This window comes from Oncorhynchus keta, chromosome 29, assembly GCF_023373465.1.
Source record: "Oncorhynchus keta strain PuntledgeMale-10-30-2019 chromosome 29, Oket_V2, whole genome shotgun sequence".
Lineage (NCBI taxonomy): Eukaryota > Metazoa > Chordata > Actinopteri > Salmoniformes > Salmonidae > Oncorhynchus > Oncorhynchus keta.
In genome coordinates this window covers 41,030,518-41,050,119 of record NC_068449.1, presented here as the reverse complement: position 1 = coordinate 41,050,119, position 19,602 = coordinate 41,030,518, and the positions used below count along the sequence as shown (strand labels likewise).

At 42.4% G+C, this 19,602-nt stretch overlaps 1 protein-coding gene across 2 annotated transcripts in view; it reads right to left on the bottom strand.

Annotated features, from left to right (window-relative positions):
* The window catches only part of LOC118362905 (uncharacterized protein C4orf54-like), a 29,577-nt gene extending 11,259 nt beyond the window's left edge, over positions 1 to 18,318 (bottom strand). Inside the window, exons 1-2 of one of the 2 annotated variants that reach the window (XR_004821279.2) lie at positions 13,295 to 18,318; positions 13,067 to 13,104 (exon numbers count right to left, since the gene is read on the bottom strand). Coding sequence is in view for 1 of the 2 variants with exons in the window: in XM_035743623.2 (XP_035599516.1) it covers positions 13,315 to 17,943 (4,629 nt within the window). In the remaining variant the exon portion in view is untranslated. The remainder of the gene's footprint in view (positions 1 to 13,066; positions 13,105 to 13,294) is intronic. The other variant, XM_035743623.2, reaches the window with a different exon arrangement.
* Between the last annotated feature and the right edge of the window lie 1,284 nt (positions 18,319 to 19,602).

Here is a 19,602-nt window from a genome sequence, read left to right as displayed (position 1 = left end):
TTGAACCCTATGGCACACCCATAGAGACTGTCAGAGGTCCAGACAACAGGCCCTCCGATTTGACACACTGAACTCTATCAGAGAAGTAGTTGGTAAACCAGGCGAGGCAATCATTTGAGAAACCAAGGCTGTCGAGTCTGCCAATAAGAATGTTGTGATTGACAGAGTCGAAAGCCTTGGCCAGGTTGATGAATACGGCTGCACAGTAATGTCTCTTATCGATGGCGGTTATGATGTCGTTTAGAACCTTGAGCGTGGCTGAGGTGCACCCATGACCAGCTCTGAAACCAGATTGCATAGCGGAGAAGGTATGGTGGGATTTGAAATGGTCAGTAATCTGTTTGTTAACTTGGTTTTCGAAGACCTTAGAAAGACAGGGTAGGATAGATATAGGTCTGTGGCAGTTTGGGTCTAGAGTGTCACCCCCTTTGAAGAGGGGGATGACCGCGGCAGCTTTCCAATCTTTGGGAATCTCAGACGATACGAAAGAGAGGTTGAACAGGCTAGTAATAGGGGTTGCAACATTTTCGGCAGATAATTTTGGAAAGAGAGGGTCCAGATTGTCTAGCCCGGCTGATTTGTAGGGGTCCAGATTTGCAGCTCTTTCAGAACATCGGCGATCTGGATTTGGGTAAAGGAGAAATGGTGGGGGCTTTGGCGGGTTGCTGTGGAGGGTGCTGGGCAGTTGACCGGGGTAGGGGTAGCGATGTGGAAAGCATGGCCAGTCATGGAGAAATGCTTGTTGAAATTCTCAATTATAGCGGATTTATCGGTGGTGACAATGTTTCCTAGCCTCAGAGCAGTGGGCAGCTGGGAGGAGGTGCTCTTATTCTCCATGGACTTTACAGTGTCCCAGAACTTTTTTGAGTTAGTACTATAGGATGCAAATTTCTGTTTGAAAAAGCTTGCCTTAGCTTTTCTAACTGCCTGTGTATATTTGTTCCCAACTTCCCTGAAAAGTTGCATATCACGGGGGCTATTCGATGCTAATGCAGAACGCCACAGGATGTTTTTGTGCTGGTCAAGGGCAGACAGGTCTGGCGTGAACCAATGACTATATCTATTCCTAGTTCTAATTTTTTAAAGAGGGGCATGCTTATTTAAGATGGTGAGAAAGGCACTTTTAAAGAATAGCCAGGCATCATCTACTGATGGGATGAGGTCAATGTCATTCCAGGATACCCCGGCCAGGTTGATTAGAAAGGCCTGCTCGCAGAAGTGTTTCAGGGAGCGTTTGACAGTGATGAGGGGTGGTCATCATTACGGATGCAGGCAATGAGGCAGTGATCGCTGAGATCTTGATTGAAAACAGCAGAGGTGTATTTGGAGGGCGAATTAGTTAGGGTGACATGTATGAGGGTGCCCGTGTTTACTGATTTGGGGTTGTACCTGGTAGGTTCATTGATAATTTGTGTGAGATTGAGGGCATCAAGCTTAGTTTGTAGGATGGCCGGGGTGTTAAGCATGTCCCAGTTTAGGTCACCTAGTAGCACGAGCTCAGAAGATAGATGGGGGGCAATCAGTTCACATATCGTATCGAGGGCACAGCTGGGGCAGAGGGATGTCTATAGCAAGTGGCAACAGTGAGAGACTTGTTTCTGGAAAGGTGAATTTTTAGAATTACAAGCTCAAATTGTTTGGGTACAGACTTAGAAAGTAATACAGAACTCTGCAGGCTATCTTTGCAGTAAATTGCAACACCGCCCCCTTTGGCAGTCCTATCTTGGCGGAAAACGTTATAGTTAGCAATGGAGATTTCATTTTTTTTGGTGGTTTTCCTAAGCCAGGATTCAGACACGGCTAAGACATCTGGGTTGGCAGAGTGTGCTAAAGCAGTGAGTAAAACAAACTTGGGGAGTAGGCTTCTAATGTTAACATGCATGAAACCAAGGCTTTTATGTTTACAGAAGTCAACAAATGAGAGCACCTGGGGGGTGGGAGTGGAGCTAGGCACTGCAGGACCTGGATTAACCTCCACATCACCAGAGGAACAGAGGAGAAGTAGGATAAGGGTACGGCTAAAGACTATACGAACTGGCCGTCTAGCACGTTCAGAACAGAGAGTAAAAGAAGGCCGGGTTAGCAAGCAAGCAGTTAGCATGGGCTAGCAGTTAGTAGACCAGGGCAAGCTAGCAGTTAACAGACCGGGTTAGCAAGCAGGCAGTTTGCAAGAGTTAGCAGTTAGCAGACCGGGCAGGCAAGCTAGCAGTTAGCAGACCGGGTTAGCAAGCAAGCAGTTCGCAAGGACTAGCAGTTAGCTAGTCAGTGGAGATAGAGTCAGTGGAGATAGTTTGGGTACCATTCATTGACTATTCATTGACTATTTAGCAATCTGGCTATTCATATACTTATTATTAAATAAATACTATTCAGATACTGAGCTATAAAGTATGCTTAAAATATTTGGGAAATTATATTATTTTATACGAATACAATTGCTCAGATTAACAAGTACATTTTCTCAAAAAGGTAGGGGTCAAAATGATTGACACCTCTGTTTTCAATACCTTTTCAGGATAACCGCACTGAAAATGTGTTTTAGCCAGAACTACAGACGGCTATATCGGTCCGCTAGTACAGGACTAGTGTGAGAAACAGTTTTTTTGTATTCAAAAATGTATAACATTAAAAGAAAAAGATTAGGGGGTGCTGCAGTACCCTCAGCACTTGTACTTCCTGTGGCATAGGGTTATTGTATTGCTGGAAGATCCACTTGTGGCCAAGTTTCAGTCTCCTGGCAGAGGCAACCAGGTTTTTGGCTAAAATGTCCTGGTACTGGGTAAAGTGCATGATGCCATTGACCTTAACAAGTGCCCCAGAATTAGTGGAAGCAAAATAGCTGTCACGCCCTGGTCGTAGTATTTTGTGTTTTTCTTCATGTATTTGGTCAGGCCAGGGTGTGACATGGGTTTTTGTATGTAGTGTGTAGATAGTGGGATTGCAGCTTAGTGGGGTGTTCTAGGTTAGTCTATGGCTGTCTGAAGTGGTTCTCAATCAGAGGCAGGTGTTTATCGTTGTCTCTGATTGGGAACCATATTTAGGCAGCCATATTCTTTGGTTGTATTGTGGGTGATTGTCCTGAGTGTCTTGATGTCCTTGTGCTGTGTTAGTTGACACAAGTATAGGCTGTTTTCGGTTTTCGTTTCGTTTATTGTTTTGTAGTGTTTGTGTTTATTCGTGTTTACGTTGTTTGATTAAACATGGATCGCAATATACATGCTGCAGTTTGGTCCGACTCTCCTTCACCATATGAAAACCATGACAATAGCCCCATAACATCAAAGAACCACCACCATATTTTACAGTAGGAATGGGTTCTTTTCTGCTCATGCATTCTCATTTTGATGCCAAACCCATCACTGGGATGCATGGCCAAAGATATTTATTTCCATGTCATCAAACAAATGTAAACACCTGGGGCCTCATTTATCAAAGGTGTGTGCTTACAAAAAATACTCAAATTCAAATGAAATCAAATCAAATTGTATCAAATTGTATTAGTCACATGCACTGAACAACAGACCTTACAGTGAAATTCTTACTTACAAGCCCATAACCAACAATGCAGTTTAAAAAATATGAATAAGAATAAGAAATAAAAGGAACAAGAAATTAAAGAGCAGCAGTAAAATAACAATAGCGAGACTATATACAAGGGGTACCGGTACAGAGTCAATGTGTGGGGGCACCGGTTAGTCGAGGTAATTGAGGTAATATGTACATGTAGGTAGAGTTATTAAAGTGACTATGCATAGGTAATAACAGAGAGTAGCAGCGGCGTAAAAGAGGGGGTGGGGCAATGCAAATAGTCTGGGTAGCCATTTGATTAGATGTTCAGGAGTGTTGGGGGTAGAAGCTGTTTAGAAGCCTCTTAGACCTAGACTTGGCACTCCGATACCGCTTGCCGTGCGGTAGCAGAGAAAACAGTCTATGACTAGGGTGGCTGGAGTCTGACAATTTTTAGGGCCTTCCTCTGACACCGCCTGGTATAGAAGTCCTGGATGGCAGGAAGCTTGGACCCAGTGATATACTGGGCCGTACGCATTACCCTCTGTAGTGCCTTGCGGTCGGAGGTTGAGCAGTTGCCTTACTAGGCAGAGATGCAACCAGTCAGGATGCTCTCGATGGTGCAGCTGTAGAACCTTTGAGGATCTGAGGACTCATGCCAAATCTTTTCAGTCTCCTGAGGGGGAATAGGTTTTGTCGTGCCCTCTTCACGCCTGTCTTGGTGTACTTGGACCTTGCGTGTGCCTAGTATTCCCGCAAAATTTAATATGGCTCTGATTTATCAATGAAAACATGGGTATATGTTGCGTGCGACAGTTTGATACATCCCAATAGAAAAAGGCTCCGTGTCATTAACCTCACAAGGTGAGGTATTGAAAGGTATTGAAAACAGGGGTGTCAATCATTTTTACCCCTACCTTTTTGAGATAAAAAGTATTACTTGTTAAACAAAATCAATCTGAGAAATTGCATTAGTATAAAATAATACAGTTGTAAAAAAAATTGGAGTATACCATAATGTAATTATTTATTTTATACAGTCAATTTTGCTCATATTTATCAAGGGTGTCAATAATTTCGGGCCACCACTGGACATACAATGTGCTATCCTGTATGATTATTTATCAGTTCAGTTTCTGTTGAAACAGTTGAAACTATATGTCACTTACATGTACAATACATGTTTTAATACTTGATTGGATATGAAGAGTGAAAATGATAATATGATATTATTGACTTGCATTGGATTTGGGCCACAAATGCAAAAAAGTTAGCATTTGAAACAGTGATCAGGTAAAAAAAAACAAAGCATGGTGGTCATACCTTGTCCATAGACTGCTTACATTGTAAAAACAAAAACAAAGCATGGTGGTCATACCTTGTCCATAGACTGCTTACATGGTAAAAACAAAACCAAAGCATGGTGGTCATACCTTGTCCATAGACTGCTTACATAGTCAAAACAAAACCAAAGCATGGTGGTCATGCCTTGTCCATAGACTGCTTACATGGTAAAAACAAAACCAAAACATGGTGGTCATGCCTTGTCCATAGACTGCTTACATGGTAAAAACAAAACCAAAACATGGTGGTCATGCCTTGTCCATAGACTGCTTACATGGTAAGGAAACCAATATGTAATTTGGGTGAACTATCCCTTTAGGAATCTCTGTTATCACTCATTACCTACCATCAACGAGACAGAAGTAAGGCACTGTATCTAACGGTACAGACATTGGCCTTTATTCACAATGTGTCTCAGAGTAGGAGTGCTGATCTAGGATCAGGTCCTCCCAGTCGATATAATTTTTAAACATTTTGATCTAAATTAGAAACTGATTGTACATCAGCACTCCTACTCTGAGATGCTTTCTGAATATGTTACTTCGAAAGTATAGGGCAAACTGAAAACATCACACAGAAATACAATTCTTCTTTCTTTAGAATTCACTAAAACATGCAACATCAAGTAGGCCATAATTATTTAAAGTACCAGAAAGTATTGTTACCACATAATATTCTAGTAAACACTAGGAAACTACTGGAAATACTACCGTAAAGTACAGTCTGTGACTGATTACTTAGAAGCACTGATAAACTATAATATATAATACCAGATAACTCATTTGGGGCCCGATTCAGACTTACTGTAGGAAATATACACCTTCCCTACACACACCATTCCTACGTACTTCTTAGTAGTTGGTATTCAGACTTGTCCTATGTAGGTGCGTAACAGGCTTTGCATGTGTGGTTCCCCTGCGCTTGCTGAATAAATGTAATTCAACTGCTGAAAACCCTCCCACTTGCTGGCCAACAGATTTTCTCGTGGAGTATTCAAGACAAACAAAACGATCACAGATAACACAAAAAAAATACAGCAACAGATTACATTTACACATAAGTTATTACCCTAACAGCACAAGAACTTGCTTTACACGAAACAGTTACAAGCAATACCACAATAACAATCCTCCAATAAATATTTAAAATGGGCGACAGGGGGACATGAGTCTCAAGTTTAAGTTTAGTCTGCAAGCTATAGGCAAAAAGGCAGCCATACCCAAGGAAAAGGCAGCCATACCCAACTCTGTGGAAATCGCATGGGCCTCACTTGAGACCTGGTTTTAGGAATTCTAATTCTAATATTGATGAGTGATGAGAAGGTAGTTTATTCAGAAGTGCTTTTTAATTTTTTTTCATTTTATTTTACCCCTTTTTCATGGTATCCAATTGTTGTAGTAGCTACTATCTTGTCTCATCGCTACAACTCCCGTACGGGCTCGGGAGAGACGAAGGTTGAAAGTCATGCGTCCTCCGATACACAACCCAAACAGCCGTGCTGCTTCTTAACACAGCGCGCATCCAACCCGGAAGCCAGCCGCACCAATGTGTTGGAGCACCTGCACCTGGCAACCTTGGTTAGCGCGCACTGCACCCGGCCCGCCACAGGAGTCGCTGGTGCGTGATGAGACAAGGACATCCCTACCGACCAAGCCCTCCCTAACCCGGACGACGCTAGGCCAATTGTGCGTCGCCCCACGGACCTCCCAGTCGCAGCCGGTTGCGCGAACCCAGGGACTCTGATGGCACAGCTGGCGCTGCAGTACACCGCCCTTAACCACTGCGCCACCTGGGAGGCCCAGAAGTGCTTTATAGACAAATACGAGAGCATGTTGTTCTCGTCTCATGGACAGCGAAGTCCAACCCACATTTTGATATAAAACACAGTGGTGAGTTCTGTAGCTAACACCCGTAATAAATCTAAGTGCGCAATGATAAGTAGCATCCAGCGATTTAAGTGTTGATGCCGTACCATGCATGTAAATAATATCCCCATAATCTATAACAGACATAAAAGTAGCTTGCACAACTTGTCTTCTATTTGTAGAGGACAAACATGTCCTGTTTCTATAGAGGAAGCCTAGCTTGATTTTTAGCCGTTTACAAAGTTCATTAATATGCATTTTAAAAGACAGTCTATCATTCAACCATATCCCTAAGTATTTATATGCAGAGACCTGATTTATTTGAGAACCATCTAAGCTCGTAAGTGCAAGTGTATTTTCAACCAACGTTTTGAACCTACAGGGTTTTCAGTACATTTATCTAAAGCCATCCCTTTAAATTTGGTGTGCCTTTAATTAGAATTTTCTCCGTGGACGATACTACAATATATGAAGAAAACGGTTCAGAATATTAGGGATCCCAAGTGGAGCAGCAGTCTAAGGCACTAGGCAAGGATCATATCACCGCCACCCTAGACCCACTTCAGTTTGCATACCGCCCCAACAGGTCCACAGATGACGCAATCGCCATCACACTGCACACTGCCCTATCCCATCTGGACAAAAACTAATACCTATGTAATGCTGTTCATTGACTACAGCTCAGCATTCAACATCATAGTACCATCCAAGCTCATCATCAAGCTGGAGGCCCTGGGTCTCAACCCCGCCCTGTGCAACTGGGTCCTGGACTTTCTGACGGGCCGCCCCCAGGTGATGAAGGTAGAAAATAACATTTCCACTTCGCTGACCCTCAACATTGGGTCCCCACAAGAGTGTGTGCTCAGACCTCTCCTGTACTCCCTGTTCACCCACGACAGCGTGGCCATGCACACCTCCAACTCAATCATCAAGTTTGCAGATGACACAACAGTAGTGGGCCTGATCACCAACAACAACGAGACAGCCTACAGGGAGGAGGTGAGGGCATTCTGAGTGGGGTGTCAGGAAAACAACTTCTCACTCAACGTCACAAAACAAAGGAGATGATCGTGGACTTCAGGAAACAGCAGAGGGAGCACTCCCCTATTCAAATTGAAGGGACAGCAGTGGAGAAGGTGTAAAGTTTTAAGTTCCTGGACATACACATCACAGATGTACTGAAAAGGTCCACCCACACAGACAGTGTGGTGAAGAAGGCGCAACAGCGCCTCTTCAACCTCAGGAGCCTGAAGAAATTTGGCTTATCACCCAAAACCCTGACAAACTTTTACAGATGCACAATCAAGAGCATCCTGTCAGGCTGTATCACCGCCTGGTACGGCAACTGCTCCGCCCACAACCGTAAGGCTCTCCAGAGGGTAGTGAAGTCTGCACAACGCATCACCGGGGGCAAACTACCTGCCCTCCAGGACACATATACAGCATCCGATGTCACAGGAAGGCCAAAAAGATCATCAAAGACAACAACCACCTGAGCCACTGCCTGTTCACCCCGCTATCACCCAGAACCCGAGGTCAGTACAGGTCCATCAAAGCTGGGACAGAGAGACTGAAAAACAGCTTCTATTTCAAGGCCATCAGACTGCTAAACAGCAATCACTAACTCAGAGAGGCTGCTGCCTACATTGAGACCCAATCACTGGACACTTTAAATAATGTCACTTTTATATGTTTTACATATCTTACATTACTCATATCACATGTATATACTGGTTGGCTGAACACTATTTAAAAAAAAAAAATTAAAAATATTTTTGCATTAGCTTTTTCTTCCTGTTGTGATGGTGTCAAAGGGTTTCTATTTTAAAACGTTTTGCCTCCCAATATTTTTGTATATAGTTCATTAGTTTTATATACCATCTACTGCACCGTGCCTATGCCGCTCGTCCATCTGGCTCATCCATATATTTATATGTACATATTCTCATTCACCTCTTTAGATATGTGTGTATTAGGTAGTTCTTGGGGAATTGTTAGATTACTCGTTAGATATTACTGCACTGTAGAAACTAGAAGCACAAGCATTTCCCTACACTCGCATGAATAACATCTGCTAACCATGTGTATGTGACCAATCAAATTTGATTTGTATCACAACTGGCCGTGAAAGGGAGTCCCATAGGGTGACGCAGCGTCGTCCGGGTTTGGCTGGGGTAGGCCGTCATTGTAAATAAGAATTTGTTCTTAACTGACTTGCCTAGTTAAATAAAGGTTAAATAAATAATAAATAAAATCAATGAAAGAAAGCCATGTAGGCCTAAATACATGCATATTCGTCTATTTTTCTGCACCAATTGGTAGATTTAAAAATACTCTGATATTGTGTATTATATATTTAGCGTTAGGAAAATATTCATGAATAATAATAAAAAACAGGTTTGCAAAGCCTTTATGCACTAATAATACCCTAATAATACCCACTAATCATGGAACTGTGATGACAACGGTCCAGTCGTCATGAACTGTGCGCAGGCTGGCTACAAGTTTAAACTGCTACATATGTGAGCTACAAGTCCTAAATGACAGCACAACTTGTAATACATTAGACTAAGATGAGCCACTATTGCTGGTGATCCTCAGGAACAACCACACAAATGTGACAGAGGAAAGAAAAGTAAACTAAGTATGTAATGGAATGATGCAAAATGTAAGGAAATGAGCACTCAAGTGACAGTTATAAATATACAGTATGTGGGTATAACTGATGGTGGCTACCGAAAATGGCTAATTGTTTAGCCTGGTACCGTTTTTTAAAAATACAGTAAAAAGCCCAGGGATATAATTAAAACATACTAGAAATCATAAATCAACTCGGTAGGTTTGCCCCTTTAATATAATTTGCGTGTGGCTACAGAAGCATATAGTTTAGGTCTCCAAATGTCATCCTTGCCAGTAATAAGCCCAGCATTTCATAAACTTCACTGTGGAAAAGTTGAAATGTTGATATGCTTCAGTTAGCTACCATATGGCTGGTCACACATTTGTCTCTAGCGATCCTAAGGTCAAATATATCCAAAACAATTGACATTTCCTCACCTGTCTGTGTCTTATTTCAATAAACAAACTCGATAACTTGAAAGGCCTGATTGGAGACAGCAACGTAAAATAAAAATACAATTCAGGGGACTTATATCATAAGAAAAGTGTAAAAAAGGTTAATAAGATCGTCATTCATCACAAGGGAACAGGATGCTCCTTGTGCCAAGTCAATCTGGTCTCATCATTCATTATACTAATTCATAATCTAACGTTCCTCATTCATCTTACATTTCCAAGTAGATGGGAGGGGGCGAGGGGGGACGTGGCACTTTTAATACTAATGCAATAATGGAGCATTAATTCAATTCTTTATGAAAGGCTTTATGAAAATTGTCGCAAACCCAACTTACCAATTTTTTAAATTACAATTTAAATGTAAAAAATAACCCCCCCCCCTGCAATTTGTATATGTTACGAATTCCAATTCGTACAGTATGTTACAAATGTGTAAGTGCTTAATATTCCGTTCAATCTCTTTAATCCACTTGGTGGTAATTGTAAATTGGCTCATATTAAATGCTTATGAATTTTCTTCATTTCAAAACACAAATCTCAAACCAAATCTTAACCATTATTTCTCAGGTGGTGGATAAAAAAAAGACTAATCTCATAGGGCCTGATTCCGACCCGAGTTAAGTGCGCATAAATGTACCGTAATTCCGTTTTTATGCACTTTTCTCTATATGCATATTCTGAACTTGAATTTAAGCATGAGTATAGAATGCTATTCCCCTGATATTCGTTCGGGGTGGAGATCTAAGAAATTGAGGTGTGGCGGAGCTGTGTCTACAGATACATCGTATTTTGACCTTGACTTAATTCTCTTATAATTACACCACCTTTACGCACACGGAAATCATGAATAAGGTCGAGCGAATCTGATGGTTCCAAGTGTAAATAGCATCTGCTAGATTTTTTTCTCAGTAGAAATAACAGCATTCTCCATGCACTATAATTTACAACTTGATATAGCTTGGTAAATAAGTAATCCGTTTGAATAAGGGAATTGTAAATATAAATTACACTTGTTTTAGATCTATTTGAACTTATAATCGCTGGAGACAAATGTGACACCAGTCATATGGCAGCAAACTGAATCATATAAACATATCAACTTTCTCACAGAAAGGTTTATGAAATGCTGGGCCATTATGCAGAATTGAAATTTTACAGCATTTTAACTTTCAGGGATGGGCACTCTTGAATGTCTAAATTATAGGCTACCTTGACTGTCTCTGTTTCCTATTTCTATCATGTTAAATATTTCGCCACTGTCAGTATCAACCATCAGTAGACCTAATAACCACACATATTCAACTGACAATTTACTGTTAGTTCCCTTCAGTTGGTAAAGCCTACGTTATCATTCCATTTAATTACATTATTTCGTTTATCTTCATTCGCCATGGCGGGGTGGTTGTTGCTGAGGATCATTAGTCACAATTCATAATGTAAAAAAAGAAATGTAGGCTAATTAAAATACTATGGTATGGAGCACAGACCAAGCCGTAACAGTTTGAACTCGACGCATTGCGCAATACTTGTGTCACGTGTGCTCCCTCTCCCGCCTCTAGGTCACCAGGCTGCTAGTTATGGCGCACATCTGTCACCATCGTTACGCGCACCTCCGCATCATCAGACTCACCTGGACTCCATCACTTCCCTGATTACATTCCCTATATATGTCACTCCCTTTGGTTCCTTCCCCAGGCGTTATTGTTCTGTTTCATCTCTGTGTGCTGTGTGTTTCTTGTGTTGTATTATTTTCCGTTTATTTGATTAAAACACTCACTGAACTTGCTTCCTGACTCTTAGCGCACTCGTTACAACTTGGCCGTGTCATTGCACAGTTCCATGGTTAGTGCAGGCAATAGCCTACTATTGTACACTATTATCCCTATTATAATTCTATGTACACTAATATTTCAACATTATCATGGGTTGAAAAACTGAATGTGGCAATTTTTTAGAATTAAAGCTGCAATATGTAACTTTTTGGGCAACCTGACCAAATTCACATAAACTGGTCTGCCATTCTCATTGAAAGCAAGTCTAAGAAGTGGTACATATGTTCTATGTGTGTTATTTCTTATGCTTACAGTTCATACATTTTGTTTTTGTGTATTTTTCTTTTGGTTTTGTACACCCGTTTCAAAGAGCTGAAAATATAATCTTTTTGGTTATGGAAAATATATTTTAAAGTGGTTTAAATGGTACAATGATTCTCTACACTATGTCACATAAACTTAAATTAGCCGAAGTATTAGAATTTTAACAACCAGGTAACTTGGTCTCAGAGCATTTCATATGATATGTATGATATATAATGTTTCATATGGTATGTATTAATTTGTGGATGTCCATCACCCATTCCATATGATATGTTGCAAATTACAATTTGTATTATATGTTATGAATTGCAAAACGTACAATATGTTACGACTTTGCACAACGAATGATAGGGTTAGCTAAAAATGTTAGGGGTTAGGTGAAGGGTTAGATAAAAGGGTTAAGAATAGGGTTAGGGGAAGTGTTAGCTAACATGCTAAGTAGTTGCAAAGTAGCTAAAAAGTAGTAAGTAGTTTAAAATTCTAAAGTTGTGCTTTGGGTTGCTAAACATTCTAGTTATACACCCACCCATCCACCCCGACCAACAACCCTACTTTAGTTTTTGCCTAAACTAACCATCTATCTTACGCAATCATACCAAACTTAACATATCATACTGAATGAAGTGTCTCGGATTTACACACAGAATAATACGCAATGCTCTGAGAAATGCTCTGAGAAGTTGGGAAATGGCAGAGCATCTTTAATCAAACCATTGTTTTCTTTATTTCGTGAGTAAAGAATCTCCAAGACTGTTTTTTATGATTCATAAATACTTTCCTAAATCTAAATAATCTAAAGATCAGTCTTTTTTTAGTCTACCAATTGGTGCTGAAACGGATATTAAATACACATAGCCTATATAGATGGTGTTCTTTCATTGATCCCTAATATTCTGAACCCGTAATCTCTAGATATTCTATTGAGTGTCGACAAAATTCTAACTACAAGGAACACCGTATTTAAAGGGACGTTTAAGATAAATGACCTGAAAGCCCTACTGAATGAAAACTCCAAGAGAAAATCTGTTGGCCAGCATGCGCAAGGGAACCACACCTGCAAAGCACGTTATGATAAAGTAAATCTGAATACCAACTACTGAGAAGTATGTAGGAAAGTCATGCGTAAGAAAGGCTTAATTTCCTAAATCGGAATCAGGGCCACACAGAGAGAATACTCACCTGCTGTATATGCTGTCAAAAAGTGGATTTTAAAGGGTCTGTAGATTGTAAACAAAGACACTATGTAAACATGTTAATGGCATGCTTGGTGGTATTCCAATACAGATTGGGGTCTTTGCATGTTGTCAATATTTATACAAGTAATTTAAGGTTGTATTCCAGCCACAGACTGTACAGTTTAGATATGGTACAAGCATGAGTGAGAAGGAAACACTCAAGGTGACTCACTGTGTATATTCCCTTGGTGGTTACCGATGCTCCACCACAAAGCTCATGGTCGTACCATCGAAGGAGGGTGGTGCAATGATTCTCGGGCGTTGCTGGGACGTGATGCTGATGACCGGTGGTTTCCCTTCTGACAAGGCCGCACTCCCCCGGGTGGTGACGTGGTGGCCCAAGGTGACGGGCACTGATGCTGGCACTGACCCTCCAGTAGCACTGTAGTAGGGGCTCTCTGCCCCCGTCATGTTACCCTCCTGTCCCCCCCCACGCACCAGGGTGTATTTCCTGTGAGCGGTATTCCCGCTCTCGTCCTCCAATTGGGATGCCACGTAGGATGCGACCTGGGGTGTCATCACCGTCTGTGTAGGAAGCATGGGTGAGAGGAACCCCGGGTAGATCATGTAGTTGGGTGAGTACACCCCTCCCGTGTTCAGCGCCAGGGGGGACACGGACATGGGGGTCACTGGCTGCAGCTGTGGCATAGGCATGGGCACGTCCACATACTGGCGCGTCTCAGGGTCGAAGAGACGCCGGGTGACTGGCTCACTCGGAGTGTCCACCAGGTAGTACTGTCCGGTGGTGGGATCAAAGAGCATCTTCCTCTGGGTAGGCTGGAAGGGGTCTCCCCCCGAAGGGGTTGTGGGCAAGGGGGCAATGGACGGGGAGAAGCAGAACACCTGCGGCTGGGGGGCTCCTTGCTTGACCACTGGTAGAGAGTGGTGGTAGATGGTGGCGGTAGTGGGGATGGTGGGGGTATCTGGGGGCCGCGTCTCCATGACAACAGGGGACCGTTTGAGAGACTGGATAGAATTATGCTCGGATCTCTTGGTGTCGGTGATGTCAGGTTGACTGGCAGCAGGGCTGCTTGGGAATACCTGCTCTTGAATGGGCAGTTTCACTTGACCGACACACCGGCCTTCTACAGGTATTGTTAAGTAGTTTTCAGAGTCTGGGTTGCCAGATTTGATGGGCTGTGGTGTTGTCTCTGTGGTGGGGCTGCTTTTGAACCTTCCCCTGTCCACCAGCACTCGTTTTGGGGGGCATATTTTCAATGAGAGAGGAGCTTTCGGGGTCTTAGTGCTAATGCTTTTCACCATAGAGGTTGCATGTGATGGAGAACAGGGTTGTGGCCCATTCCTACTAGCAAAGCTGCTGCTACTGACAGCTGTCTTAATGCTGTTCCCCAAATGAAACACACTTTTGTTACTAAACATTTTACTTTGTTGTGACTGGGTTTTAAATGTGTTCTTTGTGAATGGGACATGGATTATTCTTAGACAACCTTTCTCTTCTTGAATGTTGCATGTTTCTGGCAGCCTGTCTGTGTTTGTCTCTGTAATAAGCCTCTCTCTGTCACCTGCTGAACCTAGCTCCTCCGGGCCACCGTGCTCCTCTTTAGCAATGAGTGACAGAACATGACTGTCTGTAATAGGCCAGGGAGCCTGGCTCTTGCGCTTCCATTCATTTCTGTCAAAAACATAAAGCTGTTCCATTGTTTTAACGGCCGCCTTTAGTTTCTCTAACGCCACCTGTTTTGGTATTTTCGACTCCGGTTTGCGTTCAACTGCCTCGACCATTTTTTCCTGCTTCTGTTTAGCCTCGGACTGATCTGTGTTGGGGTGTTTAGCGAAGCCAATTGGAGGTCTGCCCGTCGCCCTGTGCAGCGACGTGGGTTCATTTTTGGCACAGTCTGGAGATGGTTTGGGGGATGACCTATCGTTCTCAATTTGTCTCTGCTTTGGAGCCTCGGTTACAAGCACACCTTGTTTAGTACTGCTATTTGTATTTACAGACTGACATTTTATTACAATTGAAGAGGGAGGCGATTTTGTACCGGGTAGTTTCTTAGAAGCTTTATTATCTTCGCGTAATGAGGCAGTTACAGGGGCGACTGCGCCTTTACTCTCGCTGTTATCCACTGAGACTAAACGATATGAACTCTTGACCAATTTACGTACGTCTCTTACCTGATGAATTGGCGTCTGAAACTTGCACTTATTGTCTCTTATATCCCTAACCGTAAAGTGTGGCACTCTGTCTGACGCAGGCAGCACCTGACATTTGGAGTCACCTGCTGACTTTATTGGATAATTTATATTAGGGGTTAACAAGTTGTCAATATTTAGCGGATTGCATTTGTTTTCTTTTACGCTCCTCAGGCGTATTTTTATCTCGGGTGCCTTTGACCCTTTCACGATTCCTGCATTGTTGTCAGGTCTAAACTTTCTCTCTCGGTCCCCCTGTTGCTCTTTTTGCGCACCGAGGAAAGTACTGTCTGGCACCTGTTCTTTCAATTCCGTATCTTTAGGAAGACGCTGGGAACTTGGAACAAACAAGTGTGACAATTTAGTTAGCTTGCTACTTACAGACCTGGTGTCTAACTCCCTTTCCCCCGTGTTATCTGTTGTGGAGTGTGTCCCATCTAAAACGGTACAAATGTCATGTTCATCTTGGGGCTCTGGCTCACCATCCCTCCATGATTTGAATGCGCTGTTTTGGCTATGGCTCAGGGATCCTCTTGTGGGCTCGCATGCATCCCTTTGAGAATCTAGTCGTGCCTCATTTATGGGCTGAAAGCTTGCTAATGTTCTTGTACGCTCTTCCTTGGGGTCACAAGAATTAGGTCTACTGTCCACAGCCCCTTGTTCATCCGAATAATTGCTTGTGCATCCCGAACCCGATTTTGAGGATTGACTATGCACGCCTCTCTCTGTATCCCTCTCCCTTATCCCATCTTGATCCTTGCATTGAAAGCATGGGGAGTGCGTGGGATGCGTGTCCCGTATCTCCCCCCTCTCCATCTTACGCTCCTGTTCAAATTGCATTTTTTTGGAAATTACATTTTTTAAGAGACTTGATGCGAAACTTGCATTCTTATGTGTGCCTTCCATGCTATCACCCGCGTCACTGTGTTGGGAGCTCACTTCATATCCTGGCTTAGCTGGCAAGGTGCCGGTAACTTCATCCATGGAACGTGCTCCTGACACATTTTCTGAATACTTAGGAGACTTCCCGGGTTCAGGTGACCCCGCTTCAACATTACAGCAAAAATTCAATGTCTTTGTCAAAGTGATAACCTCACTGCCTGGTTCAAATGGGCCTGTAAGCTCTACATTTTGGGTAGAGGAAGATGCATGTTGTGGACTAGATATTTTTGTATTCAAAGAAAACATATTGGTTTGGGGTACTTTCTTATTGCTTATGGCAATACCATGTATACTCTTATAGTCTGCGTTCTTGCTCATTTCAAAAGTTGCAGTTGCACTCTTATGGGCGATTAGATTTTGCTCTCTGCCATGTGACATATTGCCATATTTAAGGTCAACGAAAGCTGACCACTTGTTTAAGCCAAGCCCATTTTCTGACATTGAAGACTCACTTGAAGTGCTCAAATTTATAGCATCGAAATAGGGACATGCCAAACTCCTAAATGATTTGGCGGTTAAATTACGCACTTCTTTATCAGCGTCGTCCAGTTCACTAATCGAACTTGACGCACCGCTGGAATATTCGTTAACATCTTTCCCTCTTAATTTAGTTGCAAAGTGTTGACGTCCCGGGGCTGGGATAAAATATTGGGATCTATCGCACAAGGCTTCCGCTCTGGCGTCAGTGCTTGTAAAAAAGAAGTGACTCCTGTTTCCCGTGTGCTTGGTATTATAACAAATGTTTTCATTCTCAATTATATTGTTAGAGTCGTTTATTGCTCTTGATGACGTCTTGATTGACAGGTGAATTTGCCCCGCCGAATTCCCACTACTGTTTTGTTTTTTACAAATGCTTTCATCTGAGCTGGGGCATTTGTCAGAGTCACAAAACTCACTCTCAGTGCTGACAACTGCACAACCAGAAACACGTTGGTGCACATTACATTGCGCCTGGCTGCTTTTTACTTTCGCCTGGCTCCTACCATCCACTAGGCCTATCAAAGTTTCCTCCGTTGTTTCATCGCTTTCAAAAGAGGCATAATCCACAAATGAATAAACCAGATTATCGTCCTCAATATCCCAACAGTTTCCCCGTCCAAAATCACAATCGACATCATGGTCATGCTCTGTCAGTTGAATTTCGTGCGTTGTAATGTAGTGCGATTCGTCTATCACCGTATCAGGCGCACAATGGTCTGACAATACTACGCTCTCACCGTCGTCCGATTCGGTTTTACTGTTCAAATACATGTCTGTGTATTGTAACTCCTCACACTCGCTAGGGACATTATAATCACGAGGCACAATTTCGCTCTGGGGTTCTCTCGTATTGTTATTCCCCAAGTCCACATTGCTGTTAAATTCTGTCAAATAAGTGTCCATGGGGGGATCTTCCGAGACAGGCCTATCTGCCCACCTGTCCTTCGATGTTTCCTCATAGATTTGATCCACATTGTCATCAATCTCGCGAACCCCGGGGCTCCTCTCTCCGGACGTATCACTGTTGCATTTGAAAACGGCAAGCTGGTTACCGTCACCGGTGAAAGTCACTTTAACAGTTTTTGTGCACTCTGAATTGATATCAAGTAAATCATCCAAATCAACATAATTGGATTCGTCACTTTTTGCCTTAGTGTTGCACTGGTTTTTGTCTTCATTTCCATGGAGCAGCTTTCTATAAGGTCCGGTGTCGTCTCGGTAAGTGAGAGTTTTCTCAACTGCTTCCATTTGTGCAGTTTCTTACTGCCAGAAAATGCTCTTTGTTAGCGATGTTATCCTGTCACAGGACGGAAAACTCTGCGCGAGGGAGAGACTGGAATGAGGGAGGGAGAGTGAGAGGGGGTCAGTCTAGTCGCCCTCGAAATCCCCAGTGCACCCTCTGTTGTATATTCCGACGTCCGTAATCAGCACATGGAGTTGTTGCTCTTCACGGCTTCACTCGACGACAGTTGTCTGTTTAACGCTCGAGTGACATTTCGGATGACATGTCAGCTACATTGGCAAAGGCTGGGGTCAAACCTTCGTCACAGAGTGCGATTTTAGGTCTACATGCTAATCTACTTGATGCTACTCTCTTTGATTACGTAGCCGTGCACAATCAATTGCGCGGTTGAGAGAGAGAGAGCGAGCGAGCGAGTGAGAGAGAGAGAGAGAGAGAGAGAGAGAGAGAGAGACGAATGACTATGTGGATTTAACGACCCTCATGGAATGCGCGTGAACAGGATCTCTCTTGTGCCAAATTACAATAAATTACGCACAGCGACTTACTTACGCACAACGTGTTACTGTATTTTCTAGTAAATATTTGATGCGCCCATGCAGTCTATTAGATACAAAAACGTAAAAATCAAACTCTATAGTGTTGCCTTTAACACTTGCATATGTAACAAATAGGAAATACAAGATAACGGAATGGAAGACGCCTATTTTTATCAGCCGTGCACGGGACTAAACCTCAGTGCCGCACAGCACAGGCACTCGATGACTGCATAGTACTCTTTTGGAAAAAATATTAGGTCCTAATTTAACTCCTAATTAAAAAACTATTTCAGAAGTATGTTAAAGTGGTTCAACGCTAGCTGCCTCGTATTTTCAAGAGAATTGTCGCATCAGCTACCGTATGCCCAAAATGCAGTTAATAAGGACATGGAATGTGCGTCACCTTTCCTAGAACAACAGCTAATTTTCCTAGAATACAGCGAAAACTTATATCCAGATCTTTCTTTCTTTCGTTCTATACTTTCTAAATAAATACCTAAGAAATAAATAAATACATTACGGAAGGAAATATTTTCTAAAGAAAGGAAAGATGTGCATTTGTTAATTCATGGGCAAGGTAGCTGATTTAAATCAGAAATGCATAGCATCAATGTCTCTAACAAATTAACATAATTTCTAGGCTACTAGAAGCCGAAACAGCTACATGATGCTTTATAAATACCACTCCCGAATAGGTCAATATCTTTCTGCTCTTATTTTCAGACATTATGATTGATTGGAAAGGAGCATGAAATAGATCAGTTGGCCCCAAACCAAACCGGCCTTATGTGGTAGCTGCAAATACATTGGACTTAAAATATTTTTTGACAGCTGAATGTTATCAATGCTCCACCCACGATTTCCAACAGCTGCAAACTCTTAATAGAGAGAACCAGGAAGGTTGTCCGATAGGTTCTATCGTGGAACTCACTGCAAGGACTGAGACTCACCCAAATCCAATGCGTCAACAATGGTATATGTTTTTCTCATCTTATACAGTATGTATGGACTTTGTGATTGACCTGACTGTATATTAACTTGGTGATAAACTTGCTGAAAAAAATGCACAATTTGTACAACAGTGGTATTCAAACGTCTTCACCCGAAATACCAAAAACATGATCTGGG